Below are 23,487 nucleotides of genomic sequence, written 5' to 3'. Positions count from 1 at the left end.
CATAAAATTTGACAGGCTTATAATACACATCCCAAGCTTTAAAATAAAAGGTAGATAACCTTAATTGGACGTGTACACAAAGAGATACAAATTTCCAAATTTGAGACATAGAATTTGGAAGTTTCAGAAATTACCAAATAAATAGTAAATTTTAAGAAATAAACTGTACGAATTGATCAAGAATAAGTCCAGTTTGATATTTTTCCCTTGAAAAGCTTTCAGTAGAATTTTGGAGCACCTCCATACAATTTTTATAGAATTAGTTGTAAATTTTTAAAATTAGACTTATAATCTGAAATTTAAACAGTGAATAGTAAACTGAGTAATTATGTAAAAATTTTCAATCCACAGGTTTGTTTCATGATCCTCTTGAACCGTAACGCTTACAAATGCATACTCTGAGGGGTAAAAAGAAGGACGTTACAATATTTGCTTGCATGTATGACATGTTTGTATGTTTATGTAATTTTATGAACTCATGTATTGTGAATGTGAACATGTTTAATGTATACCATAGGTCTATATGTTTTATGATAAATACATGATGATTTCTAAATATGTCATTATGTTATAAAGATATTAAGTTGCAAACACGTTATGAATGCCAAACTCACCATGTATGTTTAGGTAGTTATTGTTTGCTATTGAGATTTTATCGAATCTTACCCTCTCTTACCCAACCATAATAGGTATGATGTGAATGGAAGAAGAATGCAAGAGAGGGATCAAGAGAATAAAGGGAATAATTGAAGAATGTTCTTATGTTATGTTATGTAATGACTCCCCTTTATGTTGATAAATAATTGGGCATGCCAATTAGTATTATGTAATGATGAATAATGAAGATTGTAACACCTGCTTTATTACCTCATTATATGTCAATTGGAACCATTATAATGTATTTTCAAATGTTTCCGGATGAAAATTTCAACTTCAAAATTTCACATTTAATTCTGTCCGTACACTGTTCATCCGAAATTGGATCAATTTTGAAAATTCATAACTAATTCTAAAAAAATCAAAACGAGGTGGTTTCAATTTTCACGTGAAGCTTGCTAAGAGTTATATAGAGAAAAAATATTCATTGGACTCAATTCGATTCAGAACAGCATCAGAAAATTGACAAGATGCACTGTTCATATGATAAATTTTTGAATTTTCAGTATTTTTGTCCAACTTTGGAAGGACATAACTCTTAGCACAAAACTCCAAATTTGATTGTTTACCACCTGATTTAAAGCTAAAAATAAGATCTATTTGCCTACAAAATCTCAGGTCAAAATTCTAACAATTTCTTATTATTTTATGTATCACAAATTTAGCCTCTTTTTGGAGTAATTTATCCCCTAATTCCATTTTCTTAAATTTTTTTCCCATCTTCCTCATTCCACATCCTCTTAGCATTATACCATTCAAATTTCCAACAATAGGGCATGTCATATAGATCTACTTTAAACCATATTATCCTTCATAATTCATTACAAACTTAACATAAAGTTTGATATCACATTACATAATAGTCCAAGTCAACACAATATTCACAATACTCTTTCATCCAAGCACCAATTCCTTGCCTTGATTCATGAATAGGCCATTCCCTAATTGAGACATAATTTAACATAGGAGGAATTAGATTTCTATAAAATCTTAGTAGCATTTGAATTACAATTATCATGCAAATCAAGCAAGAGCAAGTTACAATGTGACATCTTATAGAACTTCAAGACATCCTCAAATCACATAAAATCATGCTTAGTCTCATGCTAAGAGAGGAACATCAACACTTCCACATTAACACAATTCAATGCATTTGGCCAAAGCATAAATCAAGTTTATTCAATCAACCAAAATCACAACACAAGTTTTTCAATCCAAGCAAACAACAAATTACATTAAACTAACAAGAGATACAATCAAATTATAATTCAAAGCTACCTTTTATCACTTGATTAACTTGGTCTCCTTAAGGGATAGTGATCCTCCTTAACTTTTTTTCACAAAGCCTATTAAATCAAGCATAAACATAGGCTATATTAATAACCAAACAACTTAAACACAATCCTTAAACTTTAACTTGACATTTCCTCCCCCTTTCTTTGATTTTTAATAAAATGATTCATCCTTTAGAATCAATAACCTCATGACTTATTTTTACATAATTTTTCATGAGGAATTCAAATATGGAATCAGATTTTCAAAACTCAAACTCTTTCCCTATGAATAGTAGCTGGCCGAATAGGGGGTATTTATTTCCAAAAATTTCATTTTTGATTCTAATGATTTTAAGCACTTCCCAATAACATATCCCTACACAAAAACACATTCTAAACCCATTGGAATCATCAAATCAAGCCAAAACAATTTCCTTCTGTATGAACAGTGCTAGGCCAAAACACATATATAATCCTGGGTGGATTTTCTTCCAAAAACCAATCCATACACTACTTATACATGCTCATTGCATTTGGTATTTAAGGTTTCTATCCTTCTCTAAACTTTCCATGGTCCACCGAAAATTTGGAAGCATTTTCCTTAATTTTCCATGTCAAAAACTCAACCAAAACTACCTTAAAGCTTAGGGAGAAGAGGGTTTTAGCATACTTTAATGTTTTCTTGGTGTTGGGGGATGATTCCTTGCCCAAAACACTCAAGAATTTCAGCCAAATGGAGCTGGAGCTAAAATGACAGAGTCTCCCCTTATTTTCCAATTTTCCAACATTTATTTGTATTTTCCAAAGGGATATATATAGAAGAATCTGATCTACCTTCCCTCTCCCTTTTTTGGCCAAAATTTGCCGCCTCATGAGGGTTATGTGGCAGTCATTGAATGCTAAAAGAGGTCTGATTTGAACAAGTGGCCATAATCTAGATTTTTCCAAGGATTTATTACTTAATTTTGCATTTATTTTAATTAATTCTTGGAGTAGGCAGCAAGCAACGAAATTGGGCCCTTATTGGGCTTAATGTAGGCCCCTCAAATGGCTTGGACTGATCCAAAAAGTTGGCCCACAATCCAAAATAAAATCCCAAACCAATTTAAGACTTTATCTACTACTATTCACTAGTAACATTCTATAATTTTTTTAGACCTTCAAAAATTTATTTCTCTCTATGATAATTCACCTTTTAATATGAGAACATGATCTAAAAATTTTCATAAATTTTTACCACCTCTAGGTATTTATTTTGAATTTTTTCAGATTAGGCCTTTATTAGTGTCACCGCAAGAAAATATATTTTCTAAAATTAATTTCTAAACTTTCAAGGCCTAAAAATAATTTTATAAATTCAAATAAAAATTTAGATAATTTATCCATATTTTTTCCAAATTTATTGAGGCCTCTAACTAATTAAGATAATTATTTTTCTCTTATTTTCTAATATTTTCCCGAAAAATCTCCGTTTATAAGAAATTCCGTAACAATTAATGTTCATCATAATTTCACCTTTCAAGCCTCAATCAGGTTTCCAAAACCTTTAATTTGTACTTTTCCTATTTTTTTGGGAATTTTCTAGAATTTTTTCAAAATTTTTCGTTTTGCCCTTCTTAGACCGATAATTACGAAAATGCTAGCCTAGATCTTATTAGGGTTTCACATCAAAAGTTGTTTTATCTCCCCGTCTAGTTCCTACATTGACCCTCGTTCTAATTTTTAATTTCCTATATCCAGATAAAATTTTTCAGGATGTGACAAAAATGGGCATGTAAGATTGAATATGATGATATATGAGTATGATTTATGCAATATTAGAATGATTATATGTAAGCAAAAAATGAATATGAGTTGTTAAATTCGAGTAAAATGGGATAAACTATCCCTAAAAGAGCCATGAGTTTGTGATAGAATGAAAACGAGACAAACGATTGGATCTGCCCATGAAATTTGGTAAGCAATTAGAGCACATGCTAAACTTTAAAATAAGTAGTAAATGACTTAAAATAAACATGTGTGTTAAGAGATATGATTGCTCAAAATTATGATACAGAAACTAAAAAGTATAGTGTTCGACCAAATGAACTATAAATTTTCACGAATTAACTGTATAAATTGAAAAGGTTTGAGTCCAGATTTATTTTTTTTCCTATAGAGAATTAAATGAGCTTTAAATGGAGACTTGAATCATCTCGATATGATTTTTTTATAATTAGTTATGAATTTTCAAATTTGGTCTTAAAATCTGAAATATGAAATTGACCAGTAACCAGAGAATTAAATTTTCAATTTTCAATTTACGGACTTATTTCTTGATTTACTTGAATCATAATACTTCTAAATGTATACAAAAAGGGTAAAAGGAAGGACGTTTCACCCATTCACCATTTTGAACTAGAGTGGTTGATATTGTGAAGAAAACTCAATTTCAACAGCAATGGTCGATTTCTACAGCGGCAGCGGCGGCGAACCTGCCTAAAAGTTCCACCGTACCATGGATGTGATTACTAAAAAGGGAGAATGACATTGAGGTCCCACAGAAGCCAAAATACAGCAAAAAGGTCCCCTAAAATGTCATAATTTTTCTAAAGTCCCAAAGGGACTTAGATGCAATTTTCAGAATCTGTAAATTACTCTCTTGCCCTGCCCTAAGCCATCAGAAACGAAGCAGCAGCATTTCATTTTGGGTGAGACTTCCCGCGCAATATGCTTGAGAAAGAAGACATTGGGAAAGAGGGAAGCAGCCATTGATGATGAAATATCCTCTCTATTACCATTAGTGAACTCCAAAGAGCTTCCATGTGAATCTCCACAAACTTTCAGGTGTGAAACTTTCTTTCCTCTTCTCTCCTACCTTTCTTGATAGATTGTGCTTTTGTTTGGAAATGGGAAATCAAAAAATTGTTTTTGTGTTTTTGGGTTGCTTGTGGGTGGTTTTGGAAATGTGATTTACAAGTTAATCAATAGAAAAGCTGTGTTTTTGGTTGGTGGGTGTTGGTGATTTAAGTTGGGTGTGTAGGATAATCATGGGTGCTCTGTTTTTGAGTTGCTTGTGGGTGGTTTTACTCTGTTCTGATGCTAGTTCAGTGGCAAAGGAAGAAAAAGATGAAGGTTAGTGAGGGTAGAAACCCTTAGCACGAAATGGGATTGTGTTGTCAATCAGGCCGCGATTGTTGTCAATGTGTGCCCCTACACTTGTCAATATAGCTCCTTAAGTTGTCAATGACAGTTGCGTGCTGGTTGATGCAGGTTTAAGTTACTGATGGTATTTCAAAGCTTTTGTTTTTGGTTTAGGATTCAGAAGTTAATGAATGGAAAAGCTGTGTTTTTGGTTGGTGTGTGTTGTGATTTAAGTTGGGTGTGTAGAATGATAATGGGTGCTCTTTTTGGGTTGTTTTTGGGTGGTTTTCCTCTGTTCTGATGCTAGTTTAGTGGCAAAGGAAGAAAAAGATAAAAGGTTAGTGAGGGTAGAAACCCTTAGCACGAAATGGGATTGTGTTGTCAATCAGGCCGCGATTGTTGTCAATGTGTGCCCCTACACTTGTCAATGTAGCTCCTTAAGTTGTCAATGACAGTTGCGTGCTGGTTGATGCAGGTTTAAGTTACTGATGGCGACTACGTCTGGAAAACATCTATTTTGCTTTGTTCACATAGGGGGAAAGTTTATAAATGATGGAGAAGATAATATGAGATAGTGGGAGGTAGTGTAAGAACAACCAATGTAAAAGAGGGCACAAGTTATGAAGAATTGAAGGAGATTATATCATCATTTATTGGAAAAGAAAGCAACTCATTTCTTCTGAAATTCTCTGTTGTGTTTGATAAAAAAACTTTTGTGGAGTTGGTAGATGATGATGGGGTGGAACATTTGATAAAGTTCAATGAAGAAAGCGGTCATGTGTATGTAGAAGAGACTGGAAATAAGGACCACACAGAAGCAACAAGGGATAATACAATGGAGGAGCAAGATGTGTAAGTTTAGTTTAAGAAATCTGTTATTGCCATTTCTTGGTATGTCAGTTGTTACTGTCTTGCTATCAACTTGTCAATGCATGCACCCTGACTTGTCATTTCCTGCAGGATTGATCAATCATTTGGAGGTGTCAATGAATTGTCTATGTCTCCACCTACCTCATTTGATGTGATTGGGGAGCCATCATCAATTCCTTGTGCTGTTGAAATGATCCCAACACCTACACCACAAATGAATTCCACAAAATGGAAGGATTTGATTATTGGAGAAGGACAAATATTTCCAAATGCCACTGCTCTTCGAGAAACATTATACAAGTATAGCCTATCCCAGAAGTTTTCATACCTTTTTATTAAGAATAATCAGCAAAAGATCATTGTGAAGTGCAAGGTTGATGGTTGTCCATGGTATATGGGTGCATATTCAATGGGAGCACATCAAGATACTGAGTTTTTAACTATCAGAACATACAAAAGTGAACACATTCATCATGCACAGGACACCTTAATTGTTTCCCACTCAGGAGGGTCAAATTTAGCTGCTTCAATTGTCATTGATGACTTGAGGTGCAATGTTGACAAGAGTCCTAATGAAATTAGAAAGGACTTGTATAAAGAATATGGAGTGCAATTGAACTATATTCAAGCATATAGGGTCAGGAAGAGAGCACTAACAGAATTACATGGTCGAGTAGAAGATTCTTATAAGGTAATCCCTTGGATGTGTGAGAGACTCATGGAAACTGATCCTGACACAGTTGCAAGATGGGAAGGCTCAGATAGCAACCGATTTGAGAGGCTCTTCATTGCATATGGATGCTCAGTTAAAGGCTTTGTGCAAGGTTGTAGACCAATTATTTATATAGATGGATGTCATTTGAGTGGTCCTTACAAAGGAACTTTATTATCTGCTTGTGCATTTGATGCAGACAATGAGTTGTTTCCCTTAGCATATGGTATTGTTAGCGGAGAAACAATTGATGAGTGGACTTGGTTTCTACAGAATTTGAAGGAGATAACCAGATCAGCACAAGTGACAATTGTCTCAGATCGGAGTAATGCTATCATCGGTGCTGTTAGAACAGTATTTGATGGTGAGAGACATGCTTTTTGCTATCGACATGTGAAAGAAAATTATAGTGCGCAGTATGTGAAAATCAATAGAGGTGTGAGACGGACCTCAGAAAATAACAAGGAGAACGCACTTAATTTACTAGATGGAATTGCATATGCAAGGCATGACAATGAGTTTAATGTTGCAATGGGAAATTTAAGATTGTTTTGTCTACAATTGGCACAATGGGTTGAATCTGATGGGGATGTGGATAGATGGTCGCAAAGTAAATTTCCTTTTAAGAGATGGGATAACATCACCAATAATCTTGCTGAGTCTTTTAATGCATGGATGTTAAAAGAAAGGAAGCATGCCTTGCCGGTTTTGATACAAGAGCATCAAGAGAAGTTGGCCAAGAAGATGGTTGCTAGCAAAATGGGGATGAGAAGCTGGAAAAATGGTATAGGGCCTAATATTGAATCAAAGTTGTCGGAACAAATAGCAAGAGGTGCATATATGGAGGCAACATATTATGGTGATGACCATATTTCGGTGCAAACAATGCGTGAGGGACGCATCATCTATGTGACTGTTGATCTTATTTCTCATAGATGCACATGTTTGGCATGGCAAATGAGTGGAATACCTTGTCCACATGCATGTGCAGCAATCAAGCTAGTTCACCGTAGCGTGTATGATTATATAGATGACTGTTATAAATTGTCCACATAGGAGAAAATATATGAAAATAGCATGAGGCCAATTGCAACGCATGATTGCCCACAGCCGGATGCGCCTACTGTGACTCATATGCTGACTCAAACATTCTTGCATCCACCCATAACTAGAAGGCCTCCAGGAAGGCCAAGGATTAATAGAATAGAATCTCAGTTTCAAAATAAGAAGGTTTATCATTGTGGAAGATGCAAAGAGCCTGGACACACTGCCAAGACATGCAAGAACCCAAATCCCATATGAGAACATAATGAAATCAGCTCTTTTTTGTATATGAATGTGAAGGGAATATTTTGTAAATGGGTGTGAAGGGAATTTTTTGTAAATGGATACACACCAATAGTTAGTTTCTCGTAATTACATGCAACCCCTGTGTTTTTTTGGGATGGGTTGTGAATTAGGTGTAGTTTCATGTATATGAAGGTGTAAATGAAAGTTGACTATGAATTGGCATGTTAGATTCTGCTGTCATTTAAGTTGTCATTACCTGCACCTTGTATTGTCATTAGACCTGTTATGACTTGTCAACGGAGCACTGTCACTTGTCAATTAATTTGCTGATGTAAGTTGTCAACAATATGAATTCAAGTTACATAACTTGTTTTAGTAACATACGATATTCTCAATCACTGTGTCATGTTATATTTTTGGTTATATTGTCATATATAATCATTATTAATGAAGTGTCAATGGTAGCACTGTGACTTGTCAATGGTGGCACTGTGACTTGTCAATGGTGGCACACTGACTTGTCGTTGGTGGCACCATGGCTTGTCAATGGTGTCACACGGACTTGTCATTGGTGCCAATGTGGCTTGTCAATGGTGGCCCTATGACTTGTCAATGGTGGCACACTGACTTGTCGTTCGTGGCACACTGACTTGTCGTTGGTGGCACTATGACTTGTCAATGGTGGCGTACTGACTTGTCGTTCGTGGCACACTAACTTGTCGTTGGTGGCACTATGACTTGTCAATGGTGGCACATTGACTTGTCGTTCGTGGCACGCTGACTTGTCATTGGTGGCACTATGACTTGTCGTTGGTGGCACACGGACTTGTCATTGGTGGCAATGTGACTTGTCAATGGTAGCACACTGACTTGTCATTGGTGGCACCATGACTTGTCAATGGTGGCACACGGACTTGTCATTGGTGCCAATGTGAGTTGTTAATGGTTACATAACTTGTTATATCACTTGTCATTAACTCATGTTATATTACTTATTAATATTACATAAATTTATCGATATCAATAAAGATATAAAATAACAAAAATAAAAATGTGACTTGTGCCCAAGAAATTGGTATCATAACATCTAATAACAAAGGTAATAATATTATAAACATAATTTGATCAGTTTGTTACAAAAGGACCTATTGACCATTAAGGTATTGCCACTCATGGCTTACACCCTTAGGTGCCAATCATCTCACAACACATCCTGGCATAACATAACAAAAAATTAATTGACTCCTCTATCTCCTTCTCTTGCTCTTGTTATAGTCCGATAGCATTGACATCACTTCATCCCTATGTTCATTATGTGGATGGGTAACCAACCACCACAAACAGCCAACTTTCAACTCTTGCAATTCATCATTAGAGTATCGTGGCATGGTATATCCTGCAGCATCACGAGCAGTGCCATCCCACTCTTGTAGCCAAGAGAGGACATGAACTCCACATGAATCACTGCCAAGCAAATTCAATATGTAAGCAGCATGCAATTTTTATTGTGAACAAACACAACATAACACAATCAAACAGAAGAATTACACTTACGTATCATTCTGCACATAAACTTTAGCCCATTTCACTTCGTTGTCAATTTTCTCCTCATTGGCAAACAATTCCGGCTTAACAGCACGCAACATCGTATGGAAACAGTTCATCTGGAAAAAAATACACATAATCAAAAGGCTTTACTAACAACACAGCATCCAATGACAAGGGACACAGCATATAGTGACAAGTAATACAGCATCCAGTGACAAGGGACAGAGCATATAGTGACAAGTAATACAGCATCCAGTGACAAGGGACAGAGCATATAGTGACAAGTAATACAGCATCCAGTGACAAGGGACAGAGCATATAGTGACAAGTAATACAGCATCCAGTGACAAGGGACAGAGCATATAGTGACAAGTAATACAGCATCCAGTGACAAAGGACAGCATATAGTGACAAGTAATACAGCATCCAGTGACAAGGGACAGAGCATATAGTGACAAGTAATACAGCATCCAGTGACAAGGGACAGAGCATCCAGTGACAAATAACAGCATCCACTTACAACTAACAGAGCATCCAGTGACAACTAACAGATCATCCAGTAACAACTAACACAGCATCCAGTGACAACTAACATAGCATGCAGTGACAACTAACACAGCATCTACTAACAAGAGACAGAGCATCCACTAACAACTAACAGAGCATGCAATGACAACTAACAAAGCATCCAGTAACAACTAACAGAGCATGCAATGACAACTACGCAGGCTGCTAGTGACAACTATAAGAGTAGTCATCGACAAGTATAACATCAACAAATAACTACACACAGCCTGTGTTGCCATAAAGTGTTTGGGATTGAAGTGGCCTTTATTTGTCCTCTTTTTCTTCTTCACATCATGTTGCTGCTCACCCCCTTCTTCTTTGCTTCTTCTTCCTCTGCTTGTAGTCTCATAAACGTGATGCTATCAACCAAGGAGTCAAGGGCGTAGAAGGTCATGGTCTTTGTCTCCAAAACATAACAAAACCAATGATCTTCAAATAACGTAGGACCGAAAAGGAAATCGCAATCCCCTATGTTGTACCCAATATATTTAGGTAATATTTCCCTTTCATGGTCCTCCCATTTCCATCTTAAAGGATTGGCTACCATCTTTTGCATGAAATCCGCAGAAAATATATGCCGGTTCACCCTCCCCTCTTTATCCTTTTGATCTCCAACAAACGTCTTTGCCACCATAGTCATAAACTGAAATTACAATACAAAGAAATTACAACTCTTTACCATCAAATAACTCATTCTAATGTTAACTATATACATGTGACTTACCCTATCGTTAATCCATCTTCTACGTTGGAGATATTGCAGCTCACCACGGGTTAGGAAGTATCCATACATCGATACAAAGTATCTAATGCAAATAAAACAATTATGAAGTCAGTAAATTCTGCAACATAATATAAATTTAGACACCAAAACATAATACTTACTGCTTTTGCTCCTCTTCATCACACCTAGCTGTACACATGTCAAATAAAGCTTGCCTGTCATCAATTGTTCTCTTGTTCCCAGGCTTACTTTTGATTTCCAGAAATGGAGACCTAAGAGCCTTACCCTTACTTATCACCCTTGTTGATTTTCTCACATATGTTTTCCCTTCCCCTTGGTTGTCCTCTTTATCCCCTTGTTCTTTTCTATTTCCTTCTTCATCATCTTTTTCCTCTTCAGCCTCTTTTCTTTTATTTTCTTCATCTTCTTTGTCCTCTTCTTGCTTTTTCTCCTCCTCATCCTCTTCTTCTCTTTTGTTTTCTTCTCCACCCATGTCCTTCTCAGATCGAATTTCTTGTTCTTCTTCTTGATTTTTATCATCTTCCGATTCAATTCCATCCTCTTCAGTTTCCTCTTCCTCTGACTCAGGTTCTTCCTCCTCATCTTTCTCCTCCTCACTTACATTATCACTGTCCTTCATTAGTCTTGACTGAAGGGACATCATTTCTTCTCCCAGCATTGACACTAATCGGGCATATGTTCTCTTGATCTCCTACACAAATTAAATTCAGAACTTCAATCTCTAAGCAACAGCAAAAAAAAAAAAGAAAGTTCCATTAAGCCTCCAAGTCCACATACCGGGTGAGTTAAATTTTCTGGATCAAAACTGGTGGCTTGACTAGCTGGATGCAATAATCCTTGATCACTCTCCTTCTCCATGTTAACTCTTTCCTGCACTTTCTTTTCATCCCAAAATGCAAGAGCATCCTTAACATGTGAAGCTTTTGTTTCCCCCAATGGAAACTTTTGTAGACAATATATCTGCATGTGACATGAATGATAAGTTAACAACAGCCATTGACAACATTCAGACCATAAAATGACAACAGAAATATACAAATTATAATAGCACTTACTTGTAGGAAGTATAGACAGCCTGGAATATTCTTCTTCTTCTCAGTCAACTTGCCTTTTTCCAATTGTTTCTTGTACACTCCAATGCCCTTGTATAGTTCATTTAACACATAAGATGACCAATCAAACTTACCCAATCTATCCTTTGTTGATAGTATGACCTTCAACAAATAATCACCAACACAAATACTTGCATTAGGACACAGCAACGTTCCCAATGCATACATCACAAACAGCATCTCAAAATTTTCATCTTGTTTCTCCTCGGTCAACAATGAAGCTATCTTCTTGTATGGAATATTGCCATACACAGTCCTCCATTGCTTGAACACTTCATCTTCACTACTCACAGCTGCTTTAATCTCTTCCCCCTCAAATGGTAGCCCCATAAAGTCATGCACATCATTTGCCCCCATTTTCCTTCTCTTCCCTCTTATGGAAATGCTTTTTGTAGGAATGTCAAATGCACACATAAACTCTCCACACAATTCTCTTTGAATTGTGTGGCAACATAATTCAACCAACTTGTCAAAACCTATCTTTTTTAGCCTATCCATCAGGTCCTTCCTTTCTTTGACATGCTTGCAAACTTGTACAAATTGTTTAGGTGCACATCTTGTGTAGAAAGGAACTATATACTTCTTGGACTTTGTAGGAGCTCTTTGTTCCCTAGCCCTTTGACAATATTCCTCTTTTTGCTTTTCAGATAATTTATCCCAGGCCTTCCTCACATGTGGATTCCCTGATTCAAGGGATTTGTACTTGCTCGAGGTTTTTTTATAGAATTCCTCTGTGAACAAGGCATAACCAGAAAAATTAGAGCTCCTTTGTCCACTTGCATTGCTTCCATCCTTCCCCATTTTCTTAACCTACCAAAAAAGACAATAGCATCACATAACTTGCCCAATACAGCAGCTCCCAACTCTGTCTTGATTATTATCTAAGTTGGTTTCTTTACTACATCAAGCTCAATGTACTTAGTAATTTCTAAAAAAAGGAATTCTGATTAATAGCATTCAGTAATGGGAACCAACACAATCTGGAAGATTACTAGGACCCAAATAACTCAGCAGAAGGGGAAGAATACCAAGTTGGTAAAGGTTTCCAAATGGAAAAGCACTTCTACTGTCCGTGCCACTTTCAAAATTGCGTTGAAGAAGCATACTGTATCAAAAGTATTAAAAAGTTCTTCTACTATTAACACTAGTTCGAGAAAACTATCCAGACCATTAAAATCAGCAAAAGCAGGAGGGATACACGTTAAAAAATCTATAAGATCTTCCAATGCATGTCATCACGCTGTACAAAACTATCAATTATGTGCAAGTTTCTTTTTTAATCATATTTTTGCTCAATGCATCTTCTCCAAATCCATTTCGTGTTGTCACCAAACTGACTTAAATTACTACATTTATGATTTTATCCATGCTCAAGCACTACTCATTCCCTCATTAGTATTCGGTAATGGGAATTGCAAGTGGATTATACTTTAAACAACAAACTGGCAGCAGAGAATGAAAGGGAAAAACGCTGGAAAAACAAACCATGATTCGTAATCTCTGCCTCCGTCGTTCAGTGAATTTATGTTCCAAGAAATCAGCCTCTCTGCCTCCGTTGTTCACTCAAATTTCGTTCCCAGAAATCAACGTCTTTGCCTCGGTCGTTCAGTCCCTTTTCCTTCCCAGAAATCAGCGTCTCCTCTCCGTCGTTCAGTGGCTTTTTGTTCCCAGAAATCACCGTCTCTGCCCCGCTGTTCAGTGACTTTCCGTTCCCGATCAATCAGTGTCTCTGCCTCGGTCGTTCAATGACTTTCCATTCTCAGAAAATAGCATCTCTGCCTTTGTCGTTCAGCTACCTCTGTTCTTAGAAATCACCGTCTCTACCTCCGTCGTCCAGCGCCCTCTATTCCCAAAACTCGACTTCTCTGCTTCCGTCCTTCAAAACTCGCCTCGTCTCACTCCGTCGTTCACTCCGTCGTTCAGCGCCCTCTGTTCCCAGAACTCAACTTCTCTGTTTGCGTCCTTCAAAACTCGCCTCCTCTCACTCCGTCGTTCTCAACACTTAGGTCTCCACAGCTTTTCTCCCTTCAACGCTGCGTTTTCCAACTTCTCCAACATAGCCGGCTGTGTGTGGCTTCCCAGTGGAGAGCTCCAACGGATTTCACTTTAGGGGCAAGAGAGTAATTTGTGGATTATTAAAATTGCATCTAAGTCCCTTTGGGACTTCAGAAAAATTATGACATTTCAGGGGACTTTTTTGCTGTATTTTGGCTTCTGTGGGACCTCAATGTCATTCTCCCTACTAAAAATGAATCCTAGCTTTCTTTTGGTGATATTTTCTTAGATAGAAATCTGGAAATTTTTTTATAGAATGGATAAAAAATTCCAATCACAAAAACACCACGTCATGCGCTTATATAATATGCCAAGTAGGATTTTTTAGGTCAAATTTGGGCTCAATCAGTATGTTAACAGTCAAACTAACTAATCTGTTAGTTTTAGATAAGGTTGCTCCATTTTAAATACTTTGGGAGTAAAATTATATCATAAATAATTTTAGGATTTTGGATGAATTTGAAAAAATATTTAGAGGTGTTGAGATTGCCTTAACTCTTTAAATAACTATGAATTTCTTCCATTGTCGCCTATATAGTAATTTTTCATTCACGGACAGCTTTACGGTAAAATCACAAAGCTTAGCTTTCCATTATCTATTCACTTGGGAAGGTACCTCGCAGCTTCGGTGTTGCAAGTCTTGATCCACAATCGTTTGTGGACGAAGACTAGGTCACCTACCGCCACATGACGATGAGGCCCACTTCTTTGTATGACGTCAGCATGACCTAGCTGGCGTCTTTTGGGTTGCTTCCTCGAACCGCGCAATGCGAACTGGAGGGAGATACATCCCCTCTTTTGCTCCATACCAAACGACACCGTTTAAGTCAAATCAACTTTATAAGACTTCTAGAAGTTCTCTGTAAAATGGCAATCTTTGTTTCTCATTTTCCTTTTGAATAGTATGACGATGACGAATTATTGAATTGACAATTAAATACTCTCAATCCTTATAATCACTGTGAGTAAGGTTGAAAAAAGTTAAAGTAAATCAATTATTAGTTATAACACATGTAATATGATCTTTTTAAACATCATTGTGTAATATAAAATTACATGTGTTAACTTATGGTTTAGCTAAATTAATTTTAAAAAATGATAATTATAAGAAATAAAATAAATGGATATTTTGTATTTAAAACTAAATTTAACTTTCAAACTAATTTATATTTTAAGAATTGAAAGGACTATTACAGAAATAAAAGTTCACCGCATTGAATTTTTTCCGGGGGTTCATAGAAATACACATGTTTTGGAATTTTTTTGAACTAAACTAAGATAAAGTATCTATCAAAAGAAAATTACTATATATGTAGTGTTTGATAATCTGAAATACAGGTCTTTCAAGATCCTTTTCTTATAAATAATTTTTGACTCTCAGTATATCTTTTTCCAGTTGACATCAATTTAATGCAGTTTAAAGTAAAAGCTGTTGTGTGTCTAAATTAGTGGACTTCTATAATGTCTTTTCCTGGATATTCCCATTATCATTTAATAGTTACATAAAATAAATGAATTTTTTTCATACTTCATTTTTTTTATAAATTTCAATTTTTTTAAATCAGTCTAATCATTTTTACGAATTACACTTTAAAAACTGTAAAAATTGCATTAATATTTAATATTTTTATTTTTATTTATAATTAATTTTACGTCCCTCTGTTTTTTTAATTCAATCTCTCTCTCACTCATACTTTTCATAAATATGGGAGTTTTGAAAAAATAAGTTATATTTTTATATATTATTATCCTGAACTAATTTTGTGTAATTTAGTTATTTGAAATTTATAAAAGAAAATATAAGTAGCAAATGAAAAACTTGTGCTTTAAAATATTAAATTAGAAATTTTGTACCTTTTCTGGAAAAAAAGATATAACGACCTAATTTTAAAATTAAAAATATAATAGAAAAGCGTGCAAACTTGCTAAAAGACATGACTTAATTATTTTCATGCAGGCCTATCAAACATATAATTGAGATTATAAGTAAAAGAATGAGTACATCAAACTTTTATGCTACCATAATTTAAAATTAAACAAAATTAATTTTACAAAAATAAAATTTAAAACTTAAATTTAATTAATTATTTATTTTTTAAAAAATTTAGAGAGTCAATATAAATATAATCTATCGATTTTTTTTTTCACTCAACTGTTTATGGATATCCTGAAGAATAATTTCAGTTCTGATTTCATTTTCTTCTATTGGGGGGCCACAGCCCCACGGGCCACATCACGTGCTGCCGCCTTGGAATCTACTGGTCATCCTAAATCAACGGTCAGGATCTTCCCTAGCTTTCCTTCCTTTGACCAACAACCATAAATACCGCAACTCACATATTTCCTGCCCTCTTACCCATTACATTATCCAACCCCTCCTCCTCCTCCACCTCCTCTTCTCTCTTCTCTCAACTTTCATGGCCATGACCATGAGTGACAACATGTCTGCCTCCAACGACTGGTTCCAATTCTACCAACAACAGCAAGATTTCCATGGCGTGCCTTCGTCTACGATTTCCGCCGATGCCACCGCGGTCACCACCGTCGTTTCCACTGCGGGCGTGACTGCTTCCAGCCCACCACTACTGCCCGGCATGCTCAATTCCACCTCCTCAGCATCCACGTCCACCCACCACCTCAGCCCAGAGGGCCGAGTCGCGAAGCCCGTCCGGCGACGGTCTCGGGCTTCCCGGCGAACTCCCACCACTCTGCTCAACACAGACACCACCAACTTCCGCGCGATGGTGCAGCAGTTCACCGGCGGTCCAAGTGCACCCTATGCTCCAACCCCATCATCAACGGCATCATCAGGCTTGGCCAGTCTGGGCTTCGGCTTCGGGCCGCGACACGCCCACATAGGCCCGACCGGCGGGCTCATGGTTGGCCCACCTGCAGGCTACCATCTTCAGCAGCATCAGCAACAGCCACAGCTGTTTCAGCAGCAAAACTTGGCATTCCACGGTAGTAACCCTGAGGCTGGAGATCAGAGTAGGTTTCTTCAGAGACTAAACAGTAGTAGTAATAATAATAATAATCCAAGAGCTTCCAATAATGCAACTGATCTTGGTATTGGTGGGTTTGTTATGGATCATGGAAGCTTAGGTCGTTTCTTCCCAAGTACCTCTTGATGATGATTATGATTCTGAGAAATCTGATGAAGACGAAGAAGATGAAATTTTACTGTTCAGGAACCCTTAAAAGGTCGTCTTGTTCAATGGGAACAAGGGGAAGGCATTTTGCTTTGGTGTCGATGGATGAGAGTGACATAAAGCAGACAATTAGGTGCTAACTTAGGGAGAATTGTTGACCAACCTCTGTAAAATATAATTATTTATAGTGCACACTTTTTTTTTTAATCTTTTCTTCTCTTTTTTCTAAATTGGTCTTTTTTTATCTTTAATTTATTGGTTTTCTTTCTTGGGTGAAATAGCTGGCTATGCTTCTAGATGCCTTTGCCATAAAGGTGTTGGGGTTTTTTTCCCCGGTTTAAATGTACACATTATCAAGCAAATAAATGTTTAGCACTGGTATTTTATTTAAAATTAATTATATCAAGTTCTCTAATCATCATGTGTCTCTTTTTTTTGTTTTACATGAATTTATCACGAAATGATATTAAATTCTAATATTTCAAAAATAGAACACCTTATCTTATGTGATTAGAGAATTTAACACAATAAATATTAAAAACTTGATTTAACTATTGTTATTATTATAATCATAATTATAATTGTGCTTAATTCATGGATAGTGTTAATGACTAGGTGCGTTCAGATGTTTTACATAAACTCGATAAATGAACTACGGTGTTTATGGTAATTCAGAAACAATAGAACCTATAGATTTTATATTGACTAAAGTATATGTTTCGTTCTTTAATTTCATACAAAGTTTCAGTTTAGTTTACTAACTTTATAAACTATACCTTTGGTCCTTCAACCTAAAATCATTAGGTTTAAATTATGATTTTTTGTAACAATAATAATTTTTTTGAAAATTAAACTTATTATATTTGCATTTGAAATGCTTTATTAATATTTAAAATCTCAGTATCATCATGTTTTGTTGACAATTTTAAGATTAATGGATTATAAAGTTAAATGACTAAATGTATACTTTAACTTTTTTATATTTTATTAGATTTTTTTCTGTTCATTACATGAAGTCAATAAATAAATTATACTATTAATTTGTGAAAAATATGATCTATTACAATTTTTTTAATTATATGTTATGTTGAGTTTTTTTTAATTATATAGATAAAACTATCTAGGCATAAAAGAATGTGATAAATAAATTATTTTACTCTTGATTCATAAACAATATAACTCTTGTAAAGTTTTATCTTTTATAAGTTCTATTTTATTTGGTGAATCCTTGTGTTTTGTATGGATTTAACAAAATAAATTATACTATTTACAAACTATTCAATATGAGGATTGGCATATTTTTCTATCTTATAATATTGCTTTTCTTTTTATGGATAAAATTTTATATTGCTTTTTCATAACATATAAACGAAGAATTGTGCCTTGGGAGAGAATAATAATAATCATTTTGTAATATTTATATCATAATTATTTTTTTTGGATTTGTTTGGACGCAAAGGGGTAACTTTCAAACGTGTAGCCAGCTGAAAAACAGAAATAATTGAAGAAAATAAAGAGTAGGTATTCACAAGCGCTTTTACGTAAGTTGACTTGGTTCCTTGTATCTCCATTCGTAAAAATTATGATGGGCCTTGTGACTTTAAAGCAGCCCATGATTATTCTCACACGTACAATCAAAATTCAAGGAATTCAATTAGTATTATCAATTTTTTTCCAAGAAAACAAATTAAACCCACGATTAAATCAGTGATAACATTATGTTAGACTAATTACAATTAATTTTGTTGCTGATATAAGGACCTTTTTGATAGCCAACTTATAAATATCTTTTTAAACACTCTTTAATTCTGTAGGCATCTCTTATCCTTCGTAAACTCCTAAAATCAAACTCATCTAAAATTTTTTTTATACAAAAAAATAACATTTAATTGAACGAATTCAACGTTTTCTCTTTAACTATGGTCTCGTGTTTGGTTGGTGTTTCATGTTTGTTTGGCTTGACGGATGATCTAAGATAATTAAGCCAACAAAATTAAACTAAAAAAAAAATGAAATGAAATCATATAGATATATATATATATATATATATAAAATAAGCAGTAAATGTTAATAATTTACAAATGGATTTTATTACAATTTTTTTAAAAAATTATGTGCAGGTACAATTTGAGCATTAAATGTCCTATCCAAGTGTACCTTTGAAGCTGTGTTATAGGGGCTTTTGTGATTTTTTTTTATAGTGCCTGTTCGTCCTCTGCACCTCCTAGACTCGTGTTTTTTTCCCCTTTCCTTTTATTGTATAAACTTCAAAATATAAAAGAAAGAAAAAAAAAAGAAAAAAAAAAGGTAAAGTAAATCTAAAAACGAGCCAAATCACTTTCATTTAGGTAAGCTGATGTGCACGTGTATTAGACTCAACGAAGTGGTAGTTTAGTTCAATATGCCTTCATTGTCGACTTCTTGGCCACCCCACAACAAATATTTCTTTTTTGGCCAATCATAACAAATACTTTATATTTCTTCGAAAAATATATAATAATTGTTGTTGAGATTATAAGAAGAATATAATATACTGGTATAAGCCAAAATATCAAAAACTCTCTTTATAGTTCAACCAGTTGCATATAACCTTCCTAACCTTTAAAAATTTAAATTAAGAACTATAATATTTCATATTTTAATTGTCAACTCACTTGGAGTTAAAATTATTATTAAAGTTCACGGTTTTTGACATATCAAAATTTTTATATTTTTTATTATATACCATGTAATCAATATAAAGTAAGAAATCTTAATCATGGTTACGCAGAGCCTAAGACTAATGCAACCTAGCTGAGTACTATTTTGCTCACTTTTTTTATTGTTTAATTCAATAGCTTTTGTTGGGCTAGGTGCAAATATGTATATGTGTGGTGGGGTTGTGGAGCTTTAAGTAAGCCTTTCCACACGTGGGATGAAAGTGTGTTTTTTATTGAGTGCATGCCCATGGATTGTTTGTGGAAACTGTGCAAGTGCTCTTGTAGAAGGCGACAGGTCTAGGTAAGATATGTGTTATTAGACTTTGTTTGCTGTACATGGTAGGCTTCATGACCATAATGATATTTTCTTTATAGGTGCCTTATCATAGGATGATTTTCATTTATTGAAATGTAATGGTAATCATTCATGAGGTAGTATTGCATATATGCATATGGTTGTGTGTTGTCTAATGTATTTAATGTTTTTGAAAAGCCCTATGATCCATTTTTTTTCAGTATAGCCCTTTTGTATGCCATCCTTGGTCTCTTTGGTTATTTAGACCCCCTTTCACTATGAGCAACTTATGTATTTTATTCATTCTTGGAAGCTGTTTTGTTGCCTCCTTAGTTTTTTTAGTTTTTGCTGTCTCATTGTTTTACGCCCTCTATTTCCCCTGCTTTTACACTGTGACCACAGTCAAGAAATATGACAGGCTTGCCAATTTGTTAACTTCGATTAAGACTTGGTGGGTTATGGTGAGGGTAGAGAAGGTTTTTCCAATGACAGTTGCTTATCTATACAAAAGGGACTGTGGTTATTTGAAGAGGTTGGTGTCACTAGACATGATTGTTTTTGACAAATAGGTAGTAGGAAATGTTTCTGCTTTTTTTTTTTTTGGCCTCCGTTTTCAAATTTTTAGTCTACTCTTTTTTTTTTTTTTAGATTTGGTGAATAGCATGAGGATGTTGCTTTGGCTAGATGGAGATGAGATGATTGATCGTTTTTACAATGTGCTCGTTGATGAGAAGTGCTATTTCATACAACATTTCTTGTTTGGTCAGGGGTATGCATCATAGGTATCACATCATTTAATGCTTGTTTGCTTCAAGTTCATGCCTATTCAAGCGATAAGGGAGGAGTAGTCTTCGAGGTACCGAATAAGAGGTTCATAATTTTTTTCTCAACATGAAAATAGATGCAGGTTTTCATTTTTTTACCTCTAAGTTGATCGGTGTTTTTTGATTACTAGGGATAGGGGTATGCATACCCGTTACATGGTGTTTATGGTTGCAGAAAAGGAGTTGAGTGAATATGTTTTGTAAAAAATTTTTTCCTTAAATTGTGGTTTTTATTACGATTAAATGTGTGTCTTATTTGCTAATTATATGTGATTATGGTATGATTCAGCAAGGATCACATTGCCATTAAGCTTTTCGATGATAGTGGTGGTGGAGTATAACATCCTTTTTTTAGCCCCTCAGAGTACGCATTTGGAATCGTTACAGTTCAAGTGGATCATGAAACAAGCCCGTGGATTGAAAATTTACAATTAGTTATCGGGTTACTGTTCACTAGTTATATTCCAAATTTTTAGTCCCACTTTGAAAAATCATAACTAATAATCATATTGAGGTAGTTCAAAATTCTATTTGAAGCTCTTTCAGTTCTCTATTGGAGAGAAATGTAAAAATGGACTAAACCCTTGCCAATTCATACAATTTATTCATTGAAGTTCACTGTTTATTTGATAAAAATTGTACTTTACAATTTCTCTGTCTTGAATTTGATCAAGCATAACTCTTAGCACACACATTCATTTTAAGTGATTTACCACTTGTTTTAAAGCTTAGGATGTGTAATTTAATCATACCAAATTGCATGGGCAGATTTAATCATTTACTTTTCTTCCACTTTGCCATCATTTTGTGGCTCATTTAGGGATAACTTATCCCCTAACTTGTATTAATAATTCATAATTAATTCTTTCCATATGTATTATCATTCTATCTATGCACTAACCATTCCCGTACATTATCATATCCAATTTTACATATCATCGTCATCATTTAACATCACATAACATCAGTAGCATGCTCATATATACATTTGCATACAAACTATGCAATATAATACAATACAATTCTTTTCCTCTTTTCCTCTTTTCCTTACTTTCACTTCTTAATTCCTTTACCCATGCTCTTGCATCTCTTATGGTTGGTTAAGGGAGGATGAGATTCAAGAAAATCTCAATAGCAAACAATAACTACCCAAATATATATAGCAAGCTTGGCATTCATAACATGCTTGCAACTTAACATCTTTGTAACATAATGACATGTTTGGAAATTATCATGCATTTATCATAAAACAAATAGGCATGTGGCATATTTCAAATATATTCACAATCACAATGTATGAATTCATAAAATCGTATAAACATAGAAACATGCCATTTGTGCAAGCAAAACCAAGCACACAAGAGTAGTGTAAAGTTTGTTACCTTATATCTTTAAACTTTCTCTTTACTTTCTCTTGCTCCCTTTACTACCAACCTTGAGGTTACTTGTTTAACCTTTACTATTCCTCTTCCTTGATGTCTCATGTCCTTAAATGTATGACCATATAATTGTCATTCATTCATTAGAACTATAGTAATCACCAACATCAGTATTATATTCTATTTGGACTATATTAACTACTAACTTTTGAGTTTGATTTCTAACCTTTCAAAAATTAATTCCACATGCTATTCCCACACAATTTTGTAGGTAGAATTTATTTTCAAGCTCAAAATTATCAAAATCAAACTCATCCATACTCAACTGATCTGGCTAAACATAGAGTCTTAAGGCTCAAAATTCCATTTTCAATTTTAATTCTTCAAAACTTGTTTCCTCACTTGTACCCTGTGTAATTTTTCATTTTAAACATGTTAGAAGTATCAAAATTATCAAAATCCAATCCTAGTCCCAAAAACTACCTCTAACCAAAATCTTACTTAATTGCACAATCATGAAATTCAACCAATTTCAGCATAAAACCACTTGATTCTTGTTCCTTTCAAGTCTTTAAACATTATTCTAATATCAATTTCATCTTCCTCTATACTTAGGAATTTCGTGCAGCATACCCCCAAAGGTTTCAAGTGTCACACCTCCTTTAGTACTTCATTATATCATAATTGGAACCATTCAGAAACATTAGATAAGCCTTAAGTAGGACAAAATTTCAAAATTTTAACTTAGGTTCTGAGTTGCCATTCACTATTCACTAAAATTCTTACCAACTTTGAAAATTCATAACTAATTGTAGAAAAATTAAAATGAAGTGATTCTAATTTTTATTTGAATCTTGTTATGCCTTCTTTAAAGGAAAAATACTCATTGGCTTCATATCCATCTAAAACAGAGCCAAAAAATTCAACAAGTTGCACTGTTCATATGGTCAATTATTAAATTTTCAGTATTGTAGCCCAACTTTGAAAGGGCATATCTCTTAGCACAAAACTTCAAATTTAATGATCCACTACTTGTTTTAAAGCTAAAAATGAGATCTATAATTATTTTAAATTTCATATCCAAATTCATCTGTTTGCTCATTATTTTATGTGCCACAAAATTACCCCTTTTTAGGGTATTTTTATCCCCTAATCCATTTATCTTGAATTTCTTTACTCTGTTCTTTA

General features: G+C 34.6%; 1 protein-coding gene across 1 annotated transcript; it reads left to right on the top strand.

Moving 5' to 3' along the window:
* The first annotated feature begins 16,298 nt into the window (after window positions 1-16,298).
* LOC114754703 (VQ motif-containing protein 22-like) lies at window positions 16,299-17,311 on the top strand. The gene has a single exon (XM_028943516.1). The coding sequence runs from the start codon at window positions 16,371-16,373 to the stop codon at window positions 17,079-17,081; it is 711 nt and encodes a 236-aa protein (XP_028799349.1). The 5' UTR covers window positions 16,299-16,370; the 3' UTR covers window positions 17,082-17,311.
* Window positions 17,312-23,487: the final 6,176 nt, after the last annotated feature.

The sequence above is a fragment of the Neltuma alba genome, unplaced genomic scaffold (genome assembly GCF_004799145.2).
Source record: "Neltuma alba isolate B1F8T4 unplaced genomic scaffold, ASM479914v2 tig00010185_pilon, whole genome shotgun sequence".
Lineage (NCBI taxonomy): Eukaryota > Viridiplantae > Streptophyta > Magnoliopsida > Fabales > Fabaceae > Neltuma > Neltuma alba.
Note: the sequence above shows the minus strand (reverse complement) of the source record. Positions and strands in the feature narration are given on the sequence as shown.